The sequence below is a fragment of the Chiroxiphia lanceolata genome, chromosome 3 (genome assembly GCF_009829145.1).
Source record: "Chiroxiphia lanceolata isolate bChiLan1 chromosome 3, bChiLan1.pri, whole genome shotgun sequence".
Taxonomy (NCBI): domain Eukaryota; kingdom Metazoa; phylum Chordata; class Aves; order Passeriformes; family Pipridae; genus Chiroxiphia; species Chiroxiphia lanceolata.
The window spans coordinates 43,549,202-43,573,516 of NC_045639.1; the positions used below are offsets into that span (position 1 = coordinate 43,549,202).

General features: G+C 36.6%; 1 protein-coding gene across 3 annotated transcripts in view; it reads left to right on the forward strand.

The window, feature by feature from the left end:
* Positions 1–22,273, forward strand: part of THBS2 (thrombospondin 2) — a 34,056-nt gene extending 11,783 nt beyond the window's left edge. For all 3 annotated transcript variants that reach the window (XM_032684044.1, XM_032684043.1, XM_032684045.1), the window contains exons 8-22: positions 489–659; positions 1,476–1,652; positions 2,990–3,163; positions 3,607–3,734; positions 3,840–3,992; positions 5,053–5,271; positions 7,835–7,942; positions 9,735–9,894; positions 11,340–11,458; positions 12,087–12,321; positions 14,912–15,139; positions 15,546–15,817; positions 16,667–16,764; positions 18,935–19,074; positions 19,776–22,273. In XM_032684044.1, coding sequence (XP_032539935.1) covers positions 489–659; positions 1,476–1,652; positions 2,990–3,163; positions 3,607–3,734; positions 3,840–3,992; positions 5,053–5,271; positions 7,835–7,942; positions 9,735–9,894; positions 11,340–11,458; positions 12,087–12,321; positions 14,912–15,139; positions 15,546–15,817; positions 16,667–16,764; positions 18,935–19,074; positions 19,776–19,783 — 2,390 coding nt within the window. In that variant the 3' untranslated portion in view covers positions 19,784–22,273. The remainder of the gene's footprint in view (positions 1–488; positions 660–1,475; positions 1,653–2,989; positions 3,164–3,606; positions 3,735–3,839; positions 3,993–5,052; positions 5,272–7,834; positions 7,943–9,734; positions 9,895–11,339; positions 11,459–12,086; positions 12,322–14,911; positions 15,140–15,545; positions 15,818–16,666; positions 16,765–18,934; positions 19,075–19,775) is intronic.
* Positions 22,274–24,315: the final 2,042 nt, after the last annotated feature.

Below are 24,315 nucleotides of genomic sequence, written 5' to 3' on the forward strand. Positions count from 1 at the left end.
AATGGTTGCTTAGAAGTTCTAAATAAAAATGCATTGTAATATACTTGGAAGATTTTTTTCCCCATTCAGAGTATAAGGCATATTCTTACAATGAGCTCTTAATCATGTTCACTGTTATCTAGTGTTCAAAGGTGGGGCCACATCTGATCATACTGACCTATCTCCTGAAGTCAAAGGCAGCTGGGACTTGAGTTTTTGGCTCAGTCCATTCTAGAGATAAAATATTCTTCCTCTAGAGATCAGTGCCTTGTGCAAACACACTGCACGCAAGTTCATAAAGATTCAGGATTCTTATCTGAACTAACCTCTCATTATATTAAATCATAATTCCCTAACTTCAGTGGCAGCTTGGGAAAGCAAAAGTGGAAATGGAGAGATCTAAATGCTAAAGTCCATATTCTACAGAAAAAGAGAAGTGAAAATCTTCTGAATAGGATAATAGAGCAACTTTTGAAACTAAGCACTTTTTCTTACCTTTTGCTCTGCAGCTGATGACAGTGAGGAAGGCTGGTCACCGTGGTCAGATTGGACAAAGTGCTCAGTTACCTGTGGCTCTGGGACTCAGATGCGAGGAAGGTCATGTGATGTCACCAGGAGTGCATGTACAGGTCCACACATCCAGACAAGGATGTGCAGCTTTAAGAAATGTGACCATCGAAGTAAGTAATAAAATTTCTCCCTTTTTAAAAGCTTTTTTGGACAAGCAAAACCAAGCTTAGACAGGACAGTATGTACTTAAACACTCATATATGCATAGTTAAAGTAGCTATGTTTAGATTCTGTGTCATCTTCCCCCTTTCATATAATCATCCTTTTTCCTGACAATTTAATGGGTATGTTCATTTTGGGCTCAGCTCTGTTAAACAAACAGATAGTGAGTGATCCTTTCTTCAGCATTATGAACTGGAGTCTCTTGTTCAAATTCAGTTTAGAAACAAAAATCATGATATATGGGACCACATTTAGATCTGGCATTCATTCATGGTTATTGGCCCATTCCATTAGCTTAGTTGTGTTTAGGAATGCGATAATCATGGAAGACTTTTGCAAAATATCAAACTGCTTTTATATTTAAGGCACTTAGAGGGATTATACTCCAGAAATGTAGTTAATGCTATTGCAGGTACCTGCTATATTGAGGCTAATACAGTACCCATGACAGTATCTAACAGCTGAAGCTGCTCGATATCCAAATGTGCATTTTAAACAAGTGTTTGTTTCATTGAAATGAGTTATTTTTTGTGTTAAATATCTAACATCAATTTTAGTCATTTGTTGGTCACTGAAATTCCTAAGAAAGCTTTACTTGAATGCCTGAACTGGCATTCTGGGCTTTGTAAATGACAGTGATGGGAAAGGGATTGGACATACATCAGATGTAGCGAGAGGCTCATTAGAAGGTTAACTTCACAAGTGAGTTTTTACTAGAGCTGCAAGTGGGCTGTTTCCTTGAGTTTTGCACTTTTCTCTGACAGTACGTCAAGATGGTGGCTGGAGTCACTGGTCTCCCTGGTCTTCCTGTTCAGTTACCTGTGGAGTAGGAAATATCACCCGCATCCGCCTCTGCAATTCTCCTATTCCCCAGATGGGTGGGAAAAACTGTATGGGAAATGGGCGTGAAACAGAGAAGTGTGAGAAGGTTCCATGTCCAGGTATGTCTGTGGTTTTGAATCAAAAATGATACAATAATATTCCAGCTGAATTTCTTCTTTATTCAGATCTAAATTACAGTGATTTTCTGTAACAGAAAATTTAATTCTGGCTTTTGAGTTAAATAGTACAAAAGGGTGCTTTGAAAATGAAGACAACAGTGCAGTCAGAAATTTTGTAAATGTTCCAAGCTACAATTTGGCTTTAAATAGTAAGAGTTTGAGAAATTTTCATTTTAGCAATTTATCTCTGCATATCCAAAAAACCTCCACTTTCTATCTAAAAGGAAGCTGTCACTGTACTTGTTAAGAACAGCCACAGAGTCCCCCAATAGTCAGGCTTCTTTGAAAGTATGCATATATATTTTACATGTAGTCACCACATTCAGTTGTTATTATAATTCTTTCTTACTCATCTACACTTTTAAACCTTTTTAGAGACCATTCATTCCACTCATTTTCACTTTTCTTTCATGTCATTTTTCCTCACTTTTTTCTCTTTGTATATCTACCTTCAGTCCTTCCTTTCTTCAGCCTTTCCTTTCTACTAACAGGATATGAGCTTGAAACTGATGTCAGGCTTCAAACCCAATAGTATTTGAATAGCTAAAAACACTTCATCTATTTTTTGATCTATCTATGCATGTGAAGTTAGTGAAAGTTTATTTAGTTAAGGATGTACACTATTGTCTTTATGTTTGGGGTTTTTATCAGTACCAAGCACAAACAATTTGATTCAAAGATGTTTGTATTTCAAGAAAATTCAGAATTGATGACAACAGGATCAGTAGATTTTTACCAATATAAAACATGCAGAAGCATCATTGAAATTAATTATTTATACTGAATCAAGAAGTACTATTGAAGATACACTGATGAATGTATTACAAAACAAGAATAATAGTTGCAACCTTACTGAGCATAAACCCTACTGTTGCCGTAAAAAAAAAGCCATAGATCTCATATTTGACTTGGCAGAAGTTTTATCCTGTGGTCACACCTTGCTTTCTGTACAAAATGAAAACTTAGCAGGGAGCTTTAAAGGCATCATACTGGTTCTGATCAACTTAAATAGAAATACACCATGCCAGTTGGCATGGCATGCTGTCTTTATTTATTGGCCAAAAAATGCCTATAAAGCAGTTGGGTATTTTTCATTTATTTGTTTGTTTCTGAAATATTGCTATCTCAGTGCAAAGCTCTGCCAGCATCTTTCTATGTACATAGTGAGAAACTGTCTCGAATTTCTCCAGGGATCTGAAGAAAGGGTTGTTGTCATTGGCATCAAATGTTGTCCCCGCTATATTGCCTGTGATGCTCTTCTCTTCTGCATCTCTTAGTGAATGGCCAGTGGGGTCCTTGGTCTCCGTGGTCTGCCTGCACTGTTACCTGTGGAGGAGGAATTCGGGAGAGGTCTCGCCTCTGTAACAGTCCAGAGCCACAGTATGGAGGAAAGCCATGTGTGGGAGATACCAAGCAACATGATATGTGCAATAAGAAGGATTGCCCAATTGGTTGGTATTTAGTCATTCGTTGTTCAGTCTGAATAGTTATTGATGCTGTTATTTTTATAACAGGCAATTATGAATTGACACTACAGAAATCCACTAATTATACCTTTGTTTCAGTACAGGATATTTAACTATTTTGGGTGCTGTTTAGTGGAATTTTATATATATTCTTGATACTGACTTTTCCTGAACAAGTGTTCATTTCTGCAATAGGAATTCAATATGCTCTAATGTATTCAGCTGGATGTAGCAATCTGTAGACTTTTCATATTAAATCAGTAGTATATTAAATGCACTTAATAACCCTAATTCTAAGGGTTTTTGTAAGAGTCTGTTGCATCAGGTGTCATTTAAGCTAGTGAACAGAGAATATCTGTTTCTTAAATGAAGTTTTAAATGCATTTTATGCTCCTTACTTAATTTACACTTTTGTGTGTCTTTGCCAGATGGGTGTTTGTCAAATCCTTGTTTTCCTGGAGCAGAATGCAGCAGTTACCCAGATGGGTCTTGGTCATGTGGGCCATGCCCAGCAGGATATCTTGGCAATGGTACTGTCTGTGAGGATCTTGATGAGGTATGGACTTGTTTCCATTAACATTAGGAAATCACCATGAAATTTTCATTATCTAGGAATTACGCAGACATCTAATTGTTTTCCTCTTTCTTTCCTTACTTGCAGTGTATAGCTGTGTCAGATGTCTGCTTTAAAGTGAATCAGGTCCATCGTTGTGTTAACACAAATCCAGGTTTCCACTGCTTGCCATGTCCTCCACGCTATAAAGGAAGTCAGCCTTATGGAGTAGGGCTGGAAGTAGCCAAGACGGAGAAGCAAGTAAGTGATGTTGAAGAGAATTTAATGGCTTTGAAACTGAGTAATTCTCAACTGAATATATCTGTTAATGACAGCATATGATAAACTTGAATACCAGACAAAAAGAACCTGAGATAGATAACTGCTGTTCCAGAGTATTTTTGATTTGAGTAACAAAACACTGAATTTGGGGTTGGACTTTTTAAGGATTTTGTTTTCTCTAGACATCTGCACAGTTTCACCAAATGAGTTTAAAATTTCAGGAGCAAACATTTCCCTGCTTTGCACTTCTTTCACTGGGGTGTGTATACCTATTCTGGAGATTGGAAACTAAAGAATTAGGATTGTCTTCATAACTGTACTACCGTTAATGTCGATGTCATCAGACATATATGTCTGACATTCTCACTCCCTCAATTCCATTGGGCCAAATCCTGTCAGTGGTGAAAGACAGTAAGAAGAGGAAGTGACATTGAAGACTGCAGTTAGATAGACGAAACAAAAACATTAAAATGGATATGATGGGATGCCTTCTCTTTGTTGCTGTTGAATCAGTCTGTGGTTTGTGCAACGTATGAAGTCTACATATGAAACATCTGTGTAAGATTCACAGATACTGTCAAGAAAATAAGCAGTGATAGGAAAGAGGTAACAAAAACTTAGTGGAGGTGAACATGATAATTCCTTAGGGTCTCTTTGATTTAAGAAAATAAGAGTCCTTGCATACTGTCAGGCAGAACACTAAAGGAAAGAGGTGAGAACTGTGTACTTTCTGTCGCAGTTCATTTCTGGGGATTAACGACATCTGGAAGAAGGCAGATAGAGTTCTGAAAGTGTTAATCATTTTAATTGCTTTTTTAATAATGTCCACATTTTCCTGTGGTTTTTTTTTTTAAATTATTTTCATTGTACACATTTGCTTGAATTGTGAACTGACAGAGCAGTATGATTTACTAATCGCAATTAAAACAAAATTGCTGTCTTCAGGCCTCTAAATAACTGGCTTGATTTTGACAAAGGTGAGGCACACACAGCTGGCTGTGAATATCAAACTTCAGTGAATATGCTCTATCTTTTATAGGTCTGTGAACCTGAGAATCCATGCAAGGACAAGACACACAGCTGCCATAAGTCTGCCGAGTGCATCTATCTGGGCCATTTCAGTGATCCAATGTACAAATGTGAATGTAGGACAGGTTATGCTGGTGATGGACGCATCTGTGGTGAGGATTCGGATTTGGATGGCTGGCCTAATAATAACTTGGTCTGTGCTGCTAATGCAACATACCACTGTGTGAAGGTAAGTGAAAAAGGTTGATAAAATGCCATGTGATAACAATATTTTCTTTGTCCTAAACAATTGTGAGTAATGCTTTTAATTCATGAAGCCGGTGGTTGCTTTTGTTGACTTTTGACTGTTACAGCATGCTCATTTTCTAGGAGATGCTGTGAAATGTGTATTCACTTAATCCAGTGAGATCTAGTAAGGGATTCTCAAAATTAAATCAGGAGTCCTCTGCTTTGAATTTCTTCCTACTCAGAATACATGGAAGACTGGGATGCTTGTGAATAGAGTTAGCACAATGAGCAGGAGCTGCCTAAAGCATGGGCATGGAGCACACAGCTAGTGAACACCAAACAGGAATCTCAGGGCCCCAGGTTGTTGTGAAATCCCACCTGCAAGGCTTTTAACAAGACACAGCCATGTAAGGGCTACACTTCGAAATCCTTTCTTGAACTACCCCTTCCTTTTAAAAGAGTTAAGCAGACCACACTCTGTGAAGACTGGATTCAGAGCGTGAGATAATTTTTGACAATAGGACTGTAAGAGAGGAATGAATATGAATAATTGGACAGAAGAGTTCTCTTTATTGCAAAAGCTCAGGGGGAGAGGATGGGGGATTCAGCCTCTTTCACCCTTCAGAGATGTGAAGTCCCAACTCTCACCTTCCCCTAGAGAATGACCTGCCTACCACCACTGGTTCTACACCTAGATCTTGTGCAGCTGTGCAACTGTAGTGAAAAATGAAATATTACTACGCCAAGGAGAAAATAAGCAGCAGGGAGCCTAAAAATGGTGGCATGTAGGTTTAGCAATGCGTGCCCATTGTGGTACGTTCCTTGGTTCCTCTTTCTCCATGTTAAAGTGATCTCACGAAGTTCTAACACAATAACTTTTGCTTTAAAAATGAGGAAAGGAATGCAAAAATAAATGTGTTCTAGCCCACTACGGTGGTTAAAACAAATACAGAGCAAGAGACTAGGAAAGTTTGAAATTGGGCTCTTTGAGAGAATATGTTACTCATGTAATCCACTTGAAGGTGTGAATCTGGACTTTATCAGCCGAAGAGTTTCAGATATGGATGGAAATTTGAGTCCAAAATGTTGATCTTCCGCACTCTAGCTGGTGTCTGTTTATTGTGGATTCAGCCAATTTGGCTATTGCAGTTCATACATCCTTTTTTTTTGGTTCCTGTCATCAGAATCTGCAACATGTTGACCCATGATGTGACACAAAGGATTAGCTTTTATTAAATCCAACATGCTGAACCCATTCAGAAAAAAACCTGTTTCCAAATACTGATTCATGTTTTCTATATTATGTGTGTTGATCTCATAGACACAAGTACCTCATTTAAGGGGACGCCTCCAAACTCCCCAAAAATACCACATTTTTCAGGTTCTTATATATCCTTAAATATAAAGATATATAAATATCCTAGTTGAGTACTTTGATTTTAAAAAAGCTTTTTTCCTTGAGCTGATGATGATTGAAAATTAACTTACCATCTTGATTAATTTGTTTCATAATTTCAATTTTTTTTTTTATCACTGGTAAGCAGTGTTGAGCTGGACAGTTAAGACTGTTCACAGATATTTGGTAAAAATTTTGGGGGTTTGGTAATTATCACAGATTTTCCAGTTCTCTTTTTCTTAAATTATCTATTCTGTTAGAACCACCGAGATTGAAAACAGGACTAGTAATCTTCTTATAATATTCATTTTTTAGAATATGTGTTACAAAGAAGATATTTCTGCAATTTATTGGCAGATTCAGTTTTGGGCTGAGGTATATCTGGAATGTGAGTAAAAATGAGAATAATGGTGTGTTTTTCTAGGTGTATTTATTCATAGCAAGTGGTAGAATTGCAATCCATTTTAACTGATTTCATTATTTTAAAAAGAAATGCATTTTAAAGTTGAGCAAGCTACTTTACTTAGTTTTTTCAGTATATCATAAGACTTGCTCATTTAAAATAGTCATTCTTTACAAAGCTGATAAAAATAAAGAGATACATTTGCCTTTTGGTTTCAAAGCCATGGGAGTGCAAAGTTACTGTTTCGCAGAACAGTATAAAGACACTTTTTTCAAAACCCTTTCTTACAGTGTTCCCCTTCATTGCTGTGTACTGCTCCGTTCCAGTAACTTTCCATATGAACAGCTATTTCTGAAGACCTTCTCCTGGCTTTTATCTTTATTTTTCTGGCAACCAAACCTGCACATTTTTTATGTAATCTTCAAGCATATTTCAGGAATTATCTATAAAAAGTTGACGTAAGAGTGCATGTCTGTGCATGTGGTGTGTATGTTCTCTGTTAGTTTCTTCTAAAATTTACTGGAAACATTATTTTAATAGGAGCTGAGAAATAGAATGATTTGCAGATGCATATCAATAACTTTACAATATGAAAACAGCAAATGAACTACTATCTCTGGCAGCAAACAAACAGGCACTTTAAAAAGTGTTTGTGACTGATTGCTTTTGTTTTATAGTCTCTGGTGTACCATATCTACTCTTCTACCCAGGCAAGTTATTCTGACATAATGTAAACATAATGTATTGATTATTTATTTTGGCTAGGATAACTGCCCCCTTCTGCCTAACTCTGGCCAAGAAGACTTTGATAAAGATGGTAAAGGAGATGCCTGTGATGAGGATGACGACAATGATGGTGTTGAAGATGACAAAGTAAGATGTGTGTCTGTCTGTAATACATTTGGCTTAAACATCTGGTTTTAAGGAAAACCATTACAATAGATGTGAACTTTACTGTTCAGAGCTTCAGCTGAATTATTCTGCACTGAAAGATATGTAGTGCAGAGTAAATCTGTGTTCAGTCAAAGGAGAGGAGCACTGTGCAGAGCAAAGCAGCCTGGGGAACCTGGGGATGAATTATGTTCTCTATATCAGATTTGAGTTCAGTTATGTACACGAAAACAGTTTAATGGAAAGTGGCACTGGATTTTTTATGTTGTAATGGGAGAATGACAGATCTATTGTATTTGAAAAGCTGGTAAGTGTTATATATGAGATGTGTTAGAAACATGTTATGATGAATAAAAATAAACACAGCCAGCATCAAGGGGAAATGACAGGAGGAAAATACCTAGCCTAGTTCATACTTTCCTTCAGATTTTCCCAGAAGATTAAAATTCGATTACCTGCAGAGCCTAAAAGATAGCCAGTTAATCTAAAACTGTTGTTCCTGTATGTCTGGTAAAAAGACAGAGGCGCTTCCAGAGTGGGCTTCACTCTGACTTTTCTGAATGAAAATGACTCATCCTCTGAGTGAGGATGAGTGAATTGGTTTTAGAATTTTACTGTTCCTCTTTGTTCCCTTCAGAGGGAGCCTAGATGCTCTAGAGTTTCAGATGGTTAAAGCTGGCTTAGAGTTATGCTCATGGGTTCTCTATTTGGAATATTAGAAAAAAATAATCCAAAGAATAATTTTATAAAGTGATATGATTTAGTATGTATTTTTTTAAAATTGTAGCCAGAACTTCTTTTGTGAGCAGTATAAAATTTTGATTTGCCTCTATATCTTGTCATTGATTATATAAAATGTATTCCTGGGGAATTTTAAATATTGTGCTAAAAAAAATATATTTCCTAGTAATTTTTTTTTGTGCTAGCAGAGAAAAAGTAATTTAAAGACTTATTCTTTATGACCTCTCTCAAATTTGATGATGCTGATGTAGCCCTCATTCCCACTGCTTTGATTTGATTTTGTTCTTTGCTTTTCACACTGAGTAGTTTCTTGTGCCTGTGCAAAAGAGCATCTGTAATTTGGGGATTTGTGAAACATAAGCATTCTTCTTCTGGCAGAGTTTGAAATTATAGACTAAATTTTCACAAGTCCATTAAAAGGAATGGTCTCAGGGAAAAAATATTTTTGGTAAATGAGAGTATTTAATTTTAATTTTTATAAAGCTTTTAAAATTTTATTATCATGTGCAGAAGAACACAACCAACAAAAAAGTCAATCCTTGTTTAAATGGAAAAATCAAAATATGTGATATGAAATTGAAAATACTGACACTACTTTGTTCCAAAAAAAGTCAGAATAACAGTTCTAGTTGTCTTTTTTGTGTTCCAAAAATTATAAAATGCAGCTAAATTTGGCCTGATTTTGCAACATATTCTGATTTTTTTTTTTAAAGACATGTACCAGTGATGCACCTTTATTTAAGTATCTGAGTACAGATCCAGTTTAAAATCCCTGTTGCTCTCCTTGTGAGATGTGGAGCACAATTCACATGCTTTGTGCAAAACCACAAAACCAGACAGTGAGCCAGGCTGTCCACATGCCATTCTGTTACCACCAAGATCTTCAGTGTAGGTACAGCTTGTCCATTGAAAAAATAATGGGTTAATATTCTGATTCTTGACCTCTGTCGAAGATGAACAGGAGAGTTACCACTTCGTCGTATTCTCTCATGAGCTGTGATTTATATTGTGGAATCTTCTTTCTTTTTACTAGGACAATTGCCCTCTTCTGTTCAACCCTCGTCAGTTTGATTATGACAAGGATGAAGTTGGTGACCGTTGTGATAACTGCCCCTATGTGCACAACCCCGCTCAGATTGACACAGATAATAATGGGGAGGGCGACTCATGTGCTGTGGATATTGACGGAGATGGTATGCTTTCAGTTTTGAGAATTGACTACTGTTCCAAAAGTGCACTTTGCTTTATGGCCAGTAAGATTGACTACCTGCTTTTATACATGGAATAAAATTGTGTCTAGCAGCTCAAAAACGCAGGGGAAAAAAGAGAAGACTGAGGTTCATCTGTCCTGTGTAGTATATTTGCCCATATAGTCCCTAAATGACTATAAAGGATATTGTTGAAGAATAAATCACAGCAAGTCTTTTATCAGTGTAGTCTTAAAAAAAAAAAAAATCTTTCATTTATCTGTGTTCCAAAGTAATCAGGGTCTAATATAACACTTCTGTTGACTTTTCATTTTCCTTTGAGGGAGGGATAAGAACATCAGAACATTCATGTGGTTAAGACAATATCCATAGGAAAGTAATCAGCTTTTCTATGAATGTATGCAAAGCTCACAGGAATCCAAATACACATGTTTTGTATGTCTTAAAATATTATTAAAGGTATTTATTTCATCTACCTTTTCATGCCTATATGACCCTAATTTAATGAGAATTAAAAAGGGAGAAAAACACTTAAATATCTCTCAAAAATCATATCCCTGCAGCATTTAAAGTGTATGAGAATCCATAAATACTAAAAGTTGAAGAAATCTAGTTTTGAGTTTCCTTCAGTAATGTTTTAAACTTTTGGACACCTATCTGACTTCAGCTTCTGAACATTTTCTTCTTCTGATCATCAAGGTCATAATAGTATTGATGGTAGTTCTGCATTTGAAGAAAAATGAAATCATATTGTTATTGGCTGAAAGGTTACATAAATATCCAGGGACCATATAAAATAGGAAAGGGTCCCTGTATCTTTTCCAGACAGATATACCAATATGTGTTCATTTTTTTTAATCTTACTATAATTCTGAAGGAGATTGTTGGTTTTTTAATAAAGTTTCCAGAGGAAGAGCAGTTTCTTTTGAAACTTTGGCATGCTATGCAATAAATGATGAACATGTTCTGGTAAAATTAAATTATTTAATGCTGAGACAGTTGAACATTAATACAGTTGTTACTATACAAAATTTCAGAAATTCAAACCTGATATAGCTATGCATTCTATGCCATTTCTTAGAGCGTGGGCAAAAAATCCAAACCAAATTATTTAAAATTTTTATCTGTCATTCTTTAAAAAAGGAGTAAATTCTTAAGACATAATGAGCCCTTACTCTAGCAAAATTCATTAGAAAATACATATAGAAGACTTTATCATAGCAATAAAAATGGAATTAATACCATAATTTTTCTTTATAATACATCCTAACTGTTTCGTGTGGTAGTAATGATGTAGCAATCAGAAAGCCAATGAACCCCTTAAGAGCCTTACTTCTTTACTGGTGAGTCCTATAGTTTATGGCTGTCTGTTTTGAATGTTACATAATTCTGATTTCTTCAATTTTTTGTTGTTTTTTTTTTCCTCATAGACATTTTTAATGAACGAGATAATTGTCCTTACGTCTATAACACAGACCAGAGTGATACAGATGGTGACGGAGTTGGTGATCAGTGTGATAATTGTCCACTGATGCATAATCCAGACCAGGTAAATGATGAAAAGTTTCCTTAATGGTAACGTTAGAAAAAGGGCAGAGAAAAGAGCACAGGAATTGCTATCAGTCCTTGTTTACTGGACAGCTGAAGAGGTGGATCTGTATTGCTCACTTTCACATCTGTGAGATCTCTTAGTATCAGGCTGTGAGATCTCTTAGTATCAGATAAAAGGGAAGTAGAGTGATGATGCCTTCATTCCATCTGCAACACTTTGGTGAACTGTTTTCTTCCCCTATGGCAAGTGAGTACAGCTTCAGGGCTGCATTTGTCGTGCCTGAGTGTTTTGGTTCATGTGCAGATAAGTAACATCACATACACAGAAGCAATCAGAAAATGTGCTGCCCATACTGACACCACCCTGTCATCTCTAGAATGGCAACAGTGAAAACTGTCAAAGCCCTGCCCTGGAAATATCTTGGGGACCAGATCTTGTCTTGTCTAGAAGAATTAAGTAGCCACGCTAGTTTGAAATTATGTTCGTGCTTTAGGCATGGCTGTCATTGTGGTATCACTTGTCTACAGAAGTCCTTGAAGAGAAGTGTTGAGCAGTTAAGTATCAGGCTGTAGTTCTGTGTTTAATAAAAATAATAAAATTACTCTTTACAATTTTTTTGGGGTAGACTGATGCAGACAATGACCTTGTTGGTGACCAGTGTGACAATAATGAGGACATAGATGAAGATGGTCACCAGAACAACCAGGATAACTGCCCTTACATCCCCAATGCTAACCAGGCTGACCATGATCAAGATGGTAAAGGTGATGCCTGTGATCCTGATGATGACAATGATGGTGTCCCAGATGACAGGGACAACTGTCGCCTCAGATACAACCCTGAGCAGGAGGACTCAGATGGTAAGAACAAGATCATATGAATTTCATTTAGTTCTTAGTATCCAATTTTGATCTTGGAATATTAATATCTGGTGAAGATAATGGCTGCAGATCAAACTGAGCTGCTTTTGCTGTTTTAGACACCACAGACTTCAATGGAACTGAACTGGCCAGCTTGGTCCAGGGTTAGGGCATTAGGAATCATCTTTGACTGGAGACCAAATATGCACAAATTATAGAAGAACACCTTTAACAAAGTCATGTTAATTTTTAACTATTTTTGTAAAAAAGACTCCTGAGCAGCTTTTCTCAAATTTCCCGCATAGGTTGCTTTAAGTTACTTGATGGATGGATGTGTCAGTGTTAAAAAAATGGATACATAATTGTTCTTTTTTCCAGTTCTGTGGTAAAGTGTTGCTGGTTACTCTCAAACAGTCCTTCTTTATGCTTGGCATTATTTAAATAATGAAACAGTGACAGTTTCACTCTCATGAATTTAATTTAGAAAACAGTTATTATCCTTTGAAAACTACAAAATATGTTTACAAGTAATGGCCCTTGCAATAAATACAGGTGAGCAATTTCTCTTCGAATTTATACAACTTGCTGGAGTCATTCCATGGTTATGCTGTTGAAAGTGAAAGCAGAATTTAGTATCTGCACAATACAGTTTTACATACATTTAGAAAGATAAAATACTGAGCCCTGACTGATTTCCTGGTAAGACAGCTGCTGGCAGTAGGTAGTTTCTCATTGGTAGTCAGTAGTAGTTCTTAAATTATTTAACCTTTCAGTCCTGTAATATATATCTGGAATATCTTCGTACTTGCCAGACTCTGGAATAGCCCCTTTATTTCATAAATCCAGAATAAAGGTGACCCCAAGCTGAGATAGTTTGTTATAGTCGTCTGTCACCTGGATCTTGTAAGGAAGACTACATTTATGTATGGATTAACAATTCACAAAAAGCATATATTTAATTGGTTTAGCCAGCTCATCACTGTCTTTAGTGGCAGGTCCAACAAGTCTTGGAAAAGGGGTAAGTAAAGGCAAAAATTGCTCCCACGCTCTTGAAAATGTGAGCTGTAGCATGTGAAGATGAGACTGTGGAGAGAGCTGTTCAATGTGACTGGGTAAACAAACACTTTATAACTTTCCTTGACAGGGAATCAATGTTGTCAGCAGCAGCTCACTGCCAAATGAACATCAGCTGGACTTGCAGTGAATAATTAGATTCTTCTGTGAATTAGCTCTATGATTTGGCAAAGGAAACAAGATAGGAAATTCATTCCCTTTTCTCCAAGACAAACAGGTGGAGGAGCACACAGCTGGTCAGGATTTGGAGTTCTCCATGGCAGATATCCAGGGTGGAAAATGGGACCATTTTATCACGTATCTGAACTGCAGAAAGTCTTTGAGATATTAGATGCTTCAGCTGTCTCTAACTGCTCTTTTCTTTTTGGTTCTTGCCTAAAACTCATTCTGTTTTCTCTCTGAAAGCTCCATACTTGGGTAATGCTGTGTTAGTTAGTCACGGTAATGGAGCTTTCCATTTTTCTGTGAAGCATCTAGTAGTAGGCCAATATGGAATGAACTCCATCGTTGCTATTTCCCATTGTGTTAATTCCCATGTTCTTAGAGCAATAATAAATGCTCAGCTACATGAGGATAGAAACAGAATTAGCTGACAGTACTGCTTTTACGTTACTACCCAGTGCAATATCCAGTGGTTTCTGTTGTAAAAGTTGGAACCATTTGTGGTTCCATCCTTGTCTAGCCAAGTTTTTCTGCCTTATTTTCTAGTCTTTGTACTTTTGTATGCCTTGCAATAACAGTGGCATTGGCAATGAGATATTTTTTTATAGTTACCTCCTTTCACTGCCTGCTGTTTGAGGCAAGTCACATCTCCTGGTTTCCATCAATAGTATGGGTAAATTAACAAAGGAAATAATTTGTGGGTTTTTTAAAATATTGAGTGTAGTAAAAGCGTTGAGCAGAAGCACAAGTGTAGATTAGCTGTAAGGATGTATTTTTTTGGTTCTCTAAAAAACTTGTTGCAATTCATGTAACAAAACTTAATTTTTTCATTCCTCCGAGGTTAGTCGTATTGGATATAGTGCTGCGTTCTTTTCTCATACATTTTTCTGAAGCATTGTATTTTTTATAAGTCAAATTGTTTTACCTATGAGTGAAAGAGCAACTAAGCATCTATGCATATTTTACTGCAACATTCTCCCCACTTTTTTTTGAAATAAAGGTGACACTTTTGCAATCTGAAGCACCTTAGATGGTTTGTTGCAGAAAGAATCTTGAGACAGTGATAAAAGAGTCTGAAAAAATTTAATATGATCAACAATATATAAAGATGTAGTAATGTGTGGAAAGATAAAGATTTTAATGCTATTGTTTGAATTAATTTGCACAGCATATATTAAAATGTGGTTTTGTATCCACATCCAGGACAAATCAAACTGAAAATGCAATGCAAACATTAGTGAACTACATTGATATAGCAAATATCCAACTTTTCCCACCCTAATTCCAAAGTGGTGTGCAGACTAGGCTGGATAAATTGCTAAAAGTTACATTTGGTTATTCATATTGCTTACAGGTGATGGCAGAGGTGATATTTGCAAAGATGATTTTGACAATGACAATGTTCCAGATATTTATGATGTATGCCCTGAAAACAATGCCATCAGTGAAACTGATTTCAGAAAGTTCCAGATGGTCCCCCTGGACCCCAAGGGAACAGCTCAGATTGATCCCAACTGGGTTATTCGCCACCAAGGGAAGGAACTGGTGCAGACTGCCAACTCTGATCCTGGAATAGCTGTAGGTGAGTATCACATGTCAGTCATCATCTTTGGAAAAGTAACGAGTGATCCTGTGATAAGGAAAGGGAAAAAAAGGTAGATAAATGCACTTGTTGCAAACTTTGGACTAAGCACAAGGACAGTGTATATGCCCAAAGTAAAAACAGCTCAATGCTGTTTGCGTTTGTTGTCCACTCATCTCATCACTGACTGTAACATTCATAATATACACAACTGAAAAGATTATTTCTCTCCAGAAGTCTCCCTGTGATAGGTGGGCAAGTGTAATTACCTCTTCTATAGGTAAGGAAACTGAGAAAGGCTGTTTACCACTCCTGCCAAAATTCAGGATGTAACTGGGACTCTTGGGTGTGGACAACTGGATACAGGATTGTAACTCAATGGTTTGTCTGTTTTGTACTCTCCCAGGCTACGATGAGTTCAGCTCTGTTGACTTCAGTGGGACATTCTATGTTAACACAGACCGCGATGATGACTATGCTGGTTTTGTGTTTGGTTACCAGTCCAGCAGTCGGTTTTATGTTCTGATGTGGAAGCAAGTCACTCAGACCTACTGGGAGGACAAACCCACCAGGGCTTATGGCTATTCTGGTGTGTCACTCAAAGTAGTGAATTCAACAACTGGTACCGGTGAACACTTACGAAATGCTCTCTGGCACACAGGAAACACCCCTGGACAGGTGAGAGATTTAAAACCTCAGACCAACAGTGCATGACTAATATTTGAAAAATAAGGGAGATGTCTCAAAAAGAATTTCCTTTCAGACCTCAATTTTTTGCAGATGTTTATCAGCTTTTCTTCAATTCCCATATTAGTAGTGTCAATAATAACAAAGAATACTGCATGTACAAAAGGAAGATGAGGTGATCCAAAGGAAAGGAGTGAGAAGTCTCAGTTATCCACAAATCCTTTGTTACTTCTGTATTGGCACTTGCTTCTTTGGTGTTCCAGCTTGTTTGACTTATACATGGTTTAGAGTACAGTAACCAATGACAGAAAAAGAGAAAAAGAAATTAGAGAGAAAAACTGCTGCTGTTCCTAATAATGTCCAACCGTGGAAGGAACTTGTGCCATTTGGAAATGAAATTAGTGGGGATTCACATATGGATAGGAATTGATCATGGACCATGACTGAATGTGAGTCACAGGCAGTAACATCTGTGCAAGCTGCAGTCCCTCTCCGTCATTGAAGACACTTGTACAGATAGAAAAAATAGAATCCAGTCTGTCAGCATGGGTGTGTATTTGCAAACCTGAAGGACTTCATAAGGGAAGTCAGGTTCAATGCTGCAGTGACTCTTAGCTATGGAACTGCAAATGAGTAAATGACCATCAGTTTAAGACAGAACTTTCCGTTACTCTGACTCTAAAAAGAAGTCTTCTGATCATACCGTCAAATATTAAACTCTGTTTTCAGTTTCATGCTCTGCAGAAAATAAGCTTTGGCTTCATGTACAGTTACTATAGTGGCTGTACAGCTAGTGGAGCATGGTCTGTTTCTACTAAGGCATTTTTATTCCTACTGTAGGTGCGTACTTTGTGGCATGATCCCAAGAACATTGGCTGGAAAGATTATACGGCTTACAGGTGGCATTTGATTCATAGGCCTAAAACAGGACTAATAAAGTAAGAAATATTTCTGCATCTCTATATTTTCTAGTAGCAAAACTTTTGTCTCTGATATAAAAACTATGTTATCAGTTTCTTTGTTAGTTCTGATAATTGTGATACTTGTGACATTTTGGGGGACATTTTGTTGTGTTCAGAATAAGTTATTTTACTTTTCATATGTATTTAATTTAGTCTGGATTGTTCAATATTTACATCAGCTAAATACTCTTAAGTTAAAAAGCTTTCTCAATAGCTTTTCTGTAAAGATACCAAAAATTCCCCATCAAAACTCAAAGCAAGATTAAAACATGAGATTGCTCTCCAGCCTCTGGAATTTCAGTGAATGAAATTAATTAGAAACATTAGCATCGCCACAGGGAAGAAGGCCAACAGCCTGTCTACTTCAGCATCCTGTCTCCTGTAGTGTCTTATACAAGACACTGCAGAAGTGGCCATGAGCACATCTGTAATGCACGCAACAAGGAGCTATGGCATATGACTTTCTTTAGAGCCCAGCTGTTTATCTGATGTTGCAAAGATTAAGCATTAACTGTCCATGTCAGTTTTATCTTCTACTAACTACTGGAACTGAAGAACATTTTTCATGGGACAGAGTCAGACCTTACTTCTAAAGGTTTCTTTGTGCTTATGAGCAGGGGATTTTCATTTGTCTGTGAAAGACAAAGTGTAGACAAATTTGGACAGACTGCTACCTGTTTACTGGAAAGAGCTTCTTTATGCATCAAATTCTTGCAGTGCAAAGCATTGACTGATACAGGTCAAAAGGAAACTTGATTCATGTTACTGTTACCTGTAACTTCCTTTGCAGGATCTATGTAGTGTCAGACAAAGCATGATTCCATTGGTATCTCATTAGATTAATCTAGCATGACAAATTCTGTGGTCCAGGGCATTAAATTCCTTCATTTAACTTCAGGGTGTTGTTATAGAAAATAAATGAATTATTTTCCTAATGTGGTCATGAAACAATTTTATTTATACAGAAATATCAATTTCATATGAACATGATTAGAGCTATGTAATTTTTTTGGTGGGATGAATATTAAACTCTTTCCATTAAACTGTTTGGGTTCTTGATATTTTGAGAAGTATATTAAACCCATCACTCCTTTTTGCTGTTCTTTTTACCGTCCTTTAAATACTGATTTCAGGGAGCAGTTTCATACTTGTCTTTGTGCACCTCACAGGAAATAAAACACTTCAAGACAGAGCAAGTGCTGGGAAAATATTTTTGCCTAAGCAGAAATCTGTCCCTAACCCCTGAGTTATAAGAAGCCGCTCAAGTGTTTTCATCCTTTTGTGAAGGCATTTTGCTGTGTATAACTAATGTACTGTTGACTGAAGCAGGATCATAAGCCCTCACTCCAGAGACTGCTCTAATTAACAAACTACAGAGTAACTTCATTTGGCCCAAGAGGCTGAGAGCCTAAGAACCTTGACAGTTTCAAGGTCTCCCATGAAAAGTGGAGAATCCAAGTTCAAAGAAATGCAGTCTCTCTGATAGAGAAGGAAATGAAGAGATGTCTTTAGAGGTCTTTTGTCTCTAGGGAGGATGCCTGAAATGCTAAAAAGAAAAAGAGAGAGAGAGGAAAAAAATCAAATTCTCCTTCTTTTCCAGTTTATTATTAGTCTAGCTATTTGTATCCAAATCCGTCCAGCTTTCATTAAGCTCTTAAAATGTCTGAAATTGAGATTCAGCATGTCTCCAATTAATTTTTTGTTTGACTCTAAAGGAATGGTTCTTCCAATTTCTGATGTTGGCCCTTGCACTAAAGATAAATAAATCAAGCATTCACACAGCTGTAAAGACAGCTTTGCTCAGTGATGTGACAAGGCCGTGTGCTAACCTCTGAGTTCACAGGGACAGGGGCTTATCAGTGAATTCTAGTACATGACATAGTTCATTCTAGGAGACACAAATGTTCTAAATAAAGAACTGGGAAATATTTTGCAGATGGTGTGCATAAAATTACTTCTGGAACAGCCCGCTCTTTCTGATAAATGTGTTATGGCTGCCAGCCAGGTGGGTGTGAGAGAGAGATAAGAAGTGATTTCTACAATTAAGTTGGGTTTTCTGGTGCTTTGTTAAAATTAATTCTGTTTCAGCTCTTACACTAGACACTGCATTATCCTCCTTGTCTAATTTAAAATATGTTCTTTACAGAGTTTTAGTGTATGAAGGGAAACAAGTCATGGTGGATTCTGGACCGATCTATGACACAACCTTTGCTGGTGGACGATTAGGTCTTTTTGTCTTCTCTCAAGAGATGGTCTATTTCTCTGACCTCAAGTATGAATGCAGAGGTTAGTTACAGAAAATGTCTGAAAAATGCTGAAGCCTTTAATAACTTGATGAGCAAACACAAAATGTGGAAATGAAAAGTATCCTCCAGTTACTGAAAGCAATCTGTAATATCATAGCATGGCGTAAACCTTGATTTGGTGAAATGGCATGAATACCCCTTGCCCTTATAGTAAACTCAGTTTGAATAGTAAAACCCAGATGTTTAATACTGTCCACATGGAAAAAATGAGGTAAAAATCTCTGAGAGAGAACGGTGCTTAGAATTCTCTCTGTATATGCACTGTCCTCTGTATTCTATTTCAGTGTGTTCTGCAGGCAGAGCGCTACTTCTGGATTACCCCTTTTTCAAGAGGCATAAAGGAGAGAGCAGATATCTTTAATGAGCACATCTGTCTCTAGTGCCTTGTCTGAAATGTTTTGGAATTCAGAAAATGCTTTCCCAGGTTTTCTTATATATTATTTTTATATACATTTAGATGCATAGCTGCACATACATGTGTGTGTCTCTCTTTCTATATATATAGGCATATATGTATTTTTATATAAACATCCTCCCATTTGTAGGAAAATTCAGAACAGAAAGTATTGTGCTGCATCTCTATAGCGTACCATGGTGGAGCTCTGTTCTTGTGTGAATGACTTCCTAACCAAAAAAAAAAGCCCAACCACAATTAATATCTTTTTTTCCCATTTCTTTCAGATGCTTGAGCAATGGTTGCTGCATTACCAGCAAAGTACTGTAGATGCTATGCAACCTAGACACCTCAGTACATCCTTGTACTCCCAGTTTCTATTTGTGTACCTTCTGCCCTCTGTCCTCATGCTCCACTCACCAGGTACCTCCCTGCTGCCAGGAGTGCTTCAGCCATCCCTCCACCCAAGTGCCTTCTCACAGCCAGGACTAATGAAACCTAAACGTGAACGTCCAACCCACCACTGAAGCAAAAGCAGATTGATACATTAGAACACTTTTGTAGAGTGAAAACTTAGCAAAACCTGTTTGTTTGTTTATGTGTCTTTTTTAAAGAATGACGTTTACATATAAAAATGTAATTACTTAATGTATTTATATATATGGAGAAAAAGAGGGGGGGTGATAATTATCAGTCATTGTGTTTAAGTGAGGAAAAATGTGTTTGAATTTTTTGGGTATATGGTTGACACTTCCTTGCTCTACTCTGGACTGGACTTTAGTAACACAAAGCCTCTGGGTGTAATTTTAGCAAAATAATGGCGGGCCACACCAACAGTGAAAATTGCTTTGGATATTACAGTAAAAATCAATTTTAAACATTTCTTGATTCAAAAAGGGGTTTAACCAATGAGGATGCTCTTAATAACATCCATTAAAATTACAGGTGGTAGAATTGTCAAATTTGTAACTCAGAGCATTCTCTAGTAGAGGCTTAATTCAGGCCAAATGGAATTGAACTAGAAACTCTCATGTGAAAGGGAAGAGTGATTCATTTAAACATCCAAAGCTATCACTATTGTTTGACTTTCAAAAAATTACTTTCAGTTGCTCTGTTTTCATTATATTCTGCATTGCCTTGTAATAAAGAACATACCATGACTATGTGGAGCAAAATGAACCAGAACCACTTTTCCACCTCTGCTGCAAAAAGCACTTTGACATCCTGAATCCTGATGTGGGTTTTTGAAAAGGTGGCAACGCCACTATTACTTAATTTGGTAACATGAATTTAAGGTTCCATTTATAAATATTTTGTTAGTATTTATTATGATTATCACATGGAGCTACCTTCTCTGATAATTTATTTTAAAGCATGTCATATAATGCATCAGTAATACATTCACAAATAATGATATTTTAAAGCTATTTTTGAAAGCATATCACAATATGTAGATATTGTCAAAGCATGGCCTACACTTAAGTATAGTTTCATGGTTTATAGTCATGTATACTTTAAAATTAAATGAATAATAAGGAATTTACAAATGGAACCTTAATATATATCCAGTTACCCTGATTTTAATATTTTTGTATTGTTACCTATGTCTGCTGTATATAGAACTTCTTAAATAATGCTGAAAGGATACCAGTGTTTATTCTAAACAGATACAACATTTACTCAGATATACAATAGTATAGACATGTTTAACATTTTTGTTTTGTTTTGTTTAAGTTGTACGAGCTTTGTTCACAAAAAAAAACGCACGCTGGTGTAATTTTATTCATAGATGAGTTAAGTAATGGAAGAATACAGTACCTCTGCCGCCTTCTATGGCACAGTGAGCTAAATGTTGAATCAACTTTTTCTCCCTTGAAATAGATTTTGTTGCTACATTCATTAGAAAGGAATCAACAGTTGCTGGCTTTATTGCACATTTTGTAGTATTCATATTATCAAATTTTTTTTAATTTTATTTTTGGTTTTGGTTGAGTTGGGCTTTTTTTCCCCCAAATCTTCTTTATGAGGTTTTTAAATATTTCAGTTTCTTTTGGTGTTTCAAGTGGCATCCCCAAGTTCCAAGCAGAAGGTAGGGTGACTTCATTAAATGTAATGAGTAATAGCTGTGTAGGGTTTTTGTTTTGTCAGAGAGAGACATCAGTGTGGGGATGAAGATGTTAATATTTGGACTGTATCATAATTTTCCTATTCTATGTAAATTATTTATGATTTTTTTTATTTCTTTTTTTTCCTTGCGAGTGTGTCAGAGAGTGAGAGTGATGAAATTTCCTTTTGTTTTGCCAAAGATTGTAAATAATTATTTATTTGTTTACATGGACGGAACTTTATCAATTAACGTCCTGATTCATTTAGTCAGATCCTCATTTTATATATATATATATTAAGAAATTAATAATAGGAAATAAACTGTAAAAAGGTTTTATAAACCAAAATCTCTTTACCTTTTTTATAGTTAAAATGTTTTTTTAAAGAAAATATACCATTCTCCAAAGCCCTCACTTAAGCCTCTTGCCTTGCTGTAAGCCAGTTCATTTCAAGCAAACCAGTAAATCTGTTGCTTTGTTACAAATCACCAGTGTCTTCTAAGTTGTAAGCAGCAGGTTTCTCAGTATCTCTGACAAGACATCATTCCCCATGAAGTCTTTATCTGGCAAACTATCACAAATTTTATTTATAGCATTGTTACTGAGAAATATTGATCCTGCTTCTCTGTATTTGTCTTGGCCGATGTGTTTGAACAAATATATCTCATTCTGTAATTGCTGCTTCTGAGGGTCCCATCTCAGTCATTGGGATTTATTGGTGTGAATGGGGATTGCCTTCCAGCTGGAGATTTTCAGGAATGAGTGAGTCATTATAAACCAAACAGAATAAAATATAAGAAAAAATTCTTAGCACGAGAGATCTTTCCTACACGTATAAACTGCTTGCAGGGAGGGGAATTTGAGTGCAATTAGGAAAAGTAAGGATGCCTAGCATGTCAAAATGCAAATTTTGAGGTATGGACACAAGTTCTAACTTTTCTTGGCCTTACAAATATCCCAGCTATTTGGTTTCCTTGGCTTTTTGTTCCTGTATGAGTACTTGGAACATTATACAAGAAAGCCATGTAGTCTTCAGTACAATTTTTTATGAATCCTTTAAACCAAAACAAATGTTCATTCATGTAAAGAGGTGCAAGATCATCAATGATTGACGTTATTCACAGAGTGATCAAGAACTTGTTATCCACTTTCTCAACAGCTTTTTTAAAACTCTGATATGAATCTGCAAGAGAGTTATGAGCATGGACACTTAGTTATGATTCTAAGGGAAAATATCTCTTGATGGCAACCAAACAAAACCCCGCAAAACTAAACACAGGGACATAAAATGACTGGAAATGTGTGGAAATATAACAGCAGCATTTCAGTACTAGTACAGGGTCTCTCAGAAAAACAGGGAGGGATGGACCAAAAAAAATATGCTGTGAATGAGCAGGGTCACTATAGCAGTAGGCATCCTCTGACCTATGTCAGTTCTTCTAATTACTTTTTTTAAGTCTTTTGAAGATATTTAGGAGTATTTACATAATCTGGGAAAAATACGTATTTAAACATTTTGTGGCATCTGCACTTCTGGTCACCAGAGAGATACGGATATGGAAGAAGAAGGTCTGAAATCTCTGAGGAGAGGCTGTTCTTTCTCACAAGGGGAAACTGAGTAGAGCAGGTGTGGATTCTGCCACTCACTCATGAGTGATACTAGGCAAAACTTTTTTTCTTTTTTTTTCATTTCCTTGAGCGTCAGGCTCCCATCTACTAAAGGTCAGGGGTAAATTTCTTCCCCTTTAAAATGCTTTTGATATGTTTTACATATCTTACTGTTTCTGGGCCAGCCATAAACCCAGGAAATACTGAAATCCTGAAATCCCCTGGAAGTTAAGTTCTGATGAGACTTCTTGACAATTTTTAAAATATGGGTGTTTTGGATAAACTTTGGATAAATCACTGACTTCTGAAAAATTAAGCTGAACTCACAGCATTTAAGGATTTGTCCATTATAAGAGTAATGCATCTGCCATAATTTCTTCCAGAAAGGAAGGAAAAAATTCTACCCAAGTATTATACCTGTGATTTCACACATCAGGCAGCCCAGATATTAGCATCATGAATGCTGACATCTGTGTCTGCTGCTTGCTAGCTACACAATGGGGGCAGGAGCTGAACAGACTATCATAGTCAGCGGGCCAAACCTTCATCTTGGTTGGCTCACTGGGAGTTTTGCTATGGAGTTGAGTGATAGCTGGATGAGATTCAGGGTTCGGCTTGTCCTGCAGAGTTCCATAGAGGAAGAGCTATAATGTTTGCATGAGAACATCTGCTCTCTAAAGCCATTTGAAGAAAATATATAACTATGTAATAACTTGGCACCACATTGTTTCCATTGTGGAGAAGACCACCCCTGTAGATCAGGAAGGGAGACTTCGAAGAAAAAGAAACCTGGTGCTGATGAAAACAAAGGTTCTTCTAATCCATTATCCTTCTTCTTGAAATCTACCAGTACCAAATTCACAAGAGGAAGGTGTCAAATATTTATCATTAAAAATGATACATTAGCACTCCTAGAAGGGAAACATCATTCTTAGCCCCAGCAGTTAATGGGTGGGTTCTGCCTTTGTGCCTGCATGACCTTTTTTACACTCATATAACTGCAAATATTTTTATTCATATAAATATCTCAGATATTTAATCCCACTTCTCCACCTATTGAGAACTCTGGAGATTGATTATATACTATACACGGCACAAATTTCCTTTTACCGAT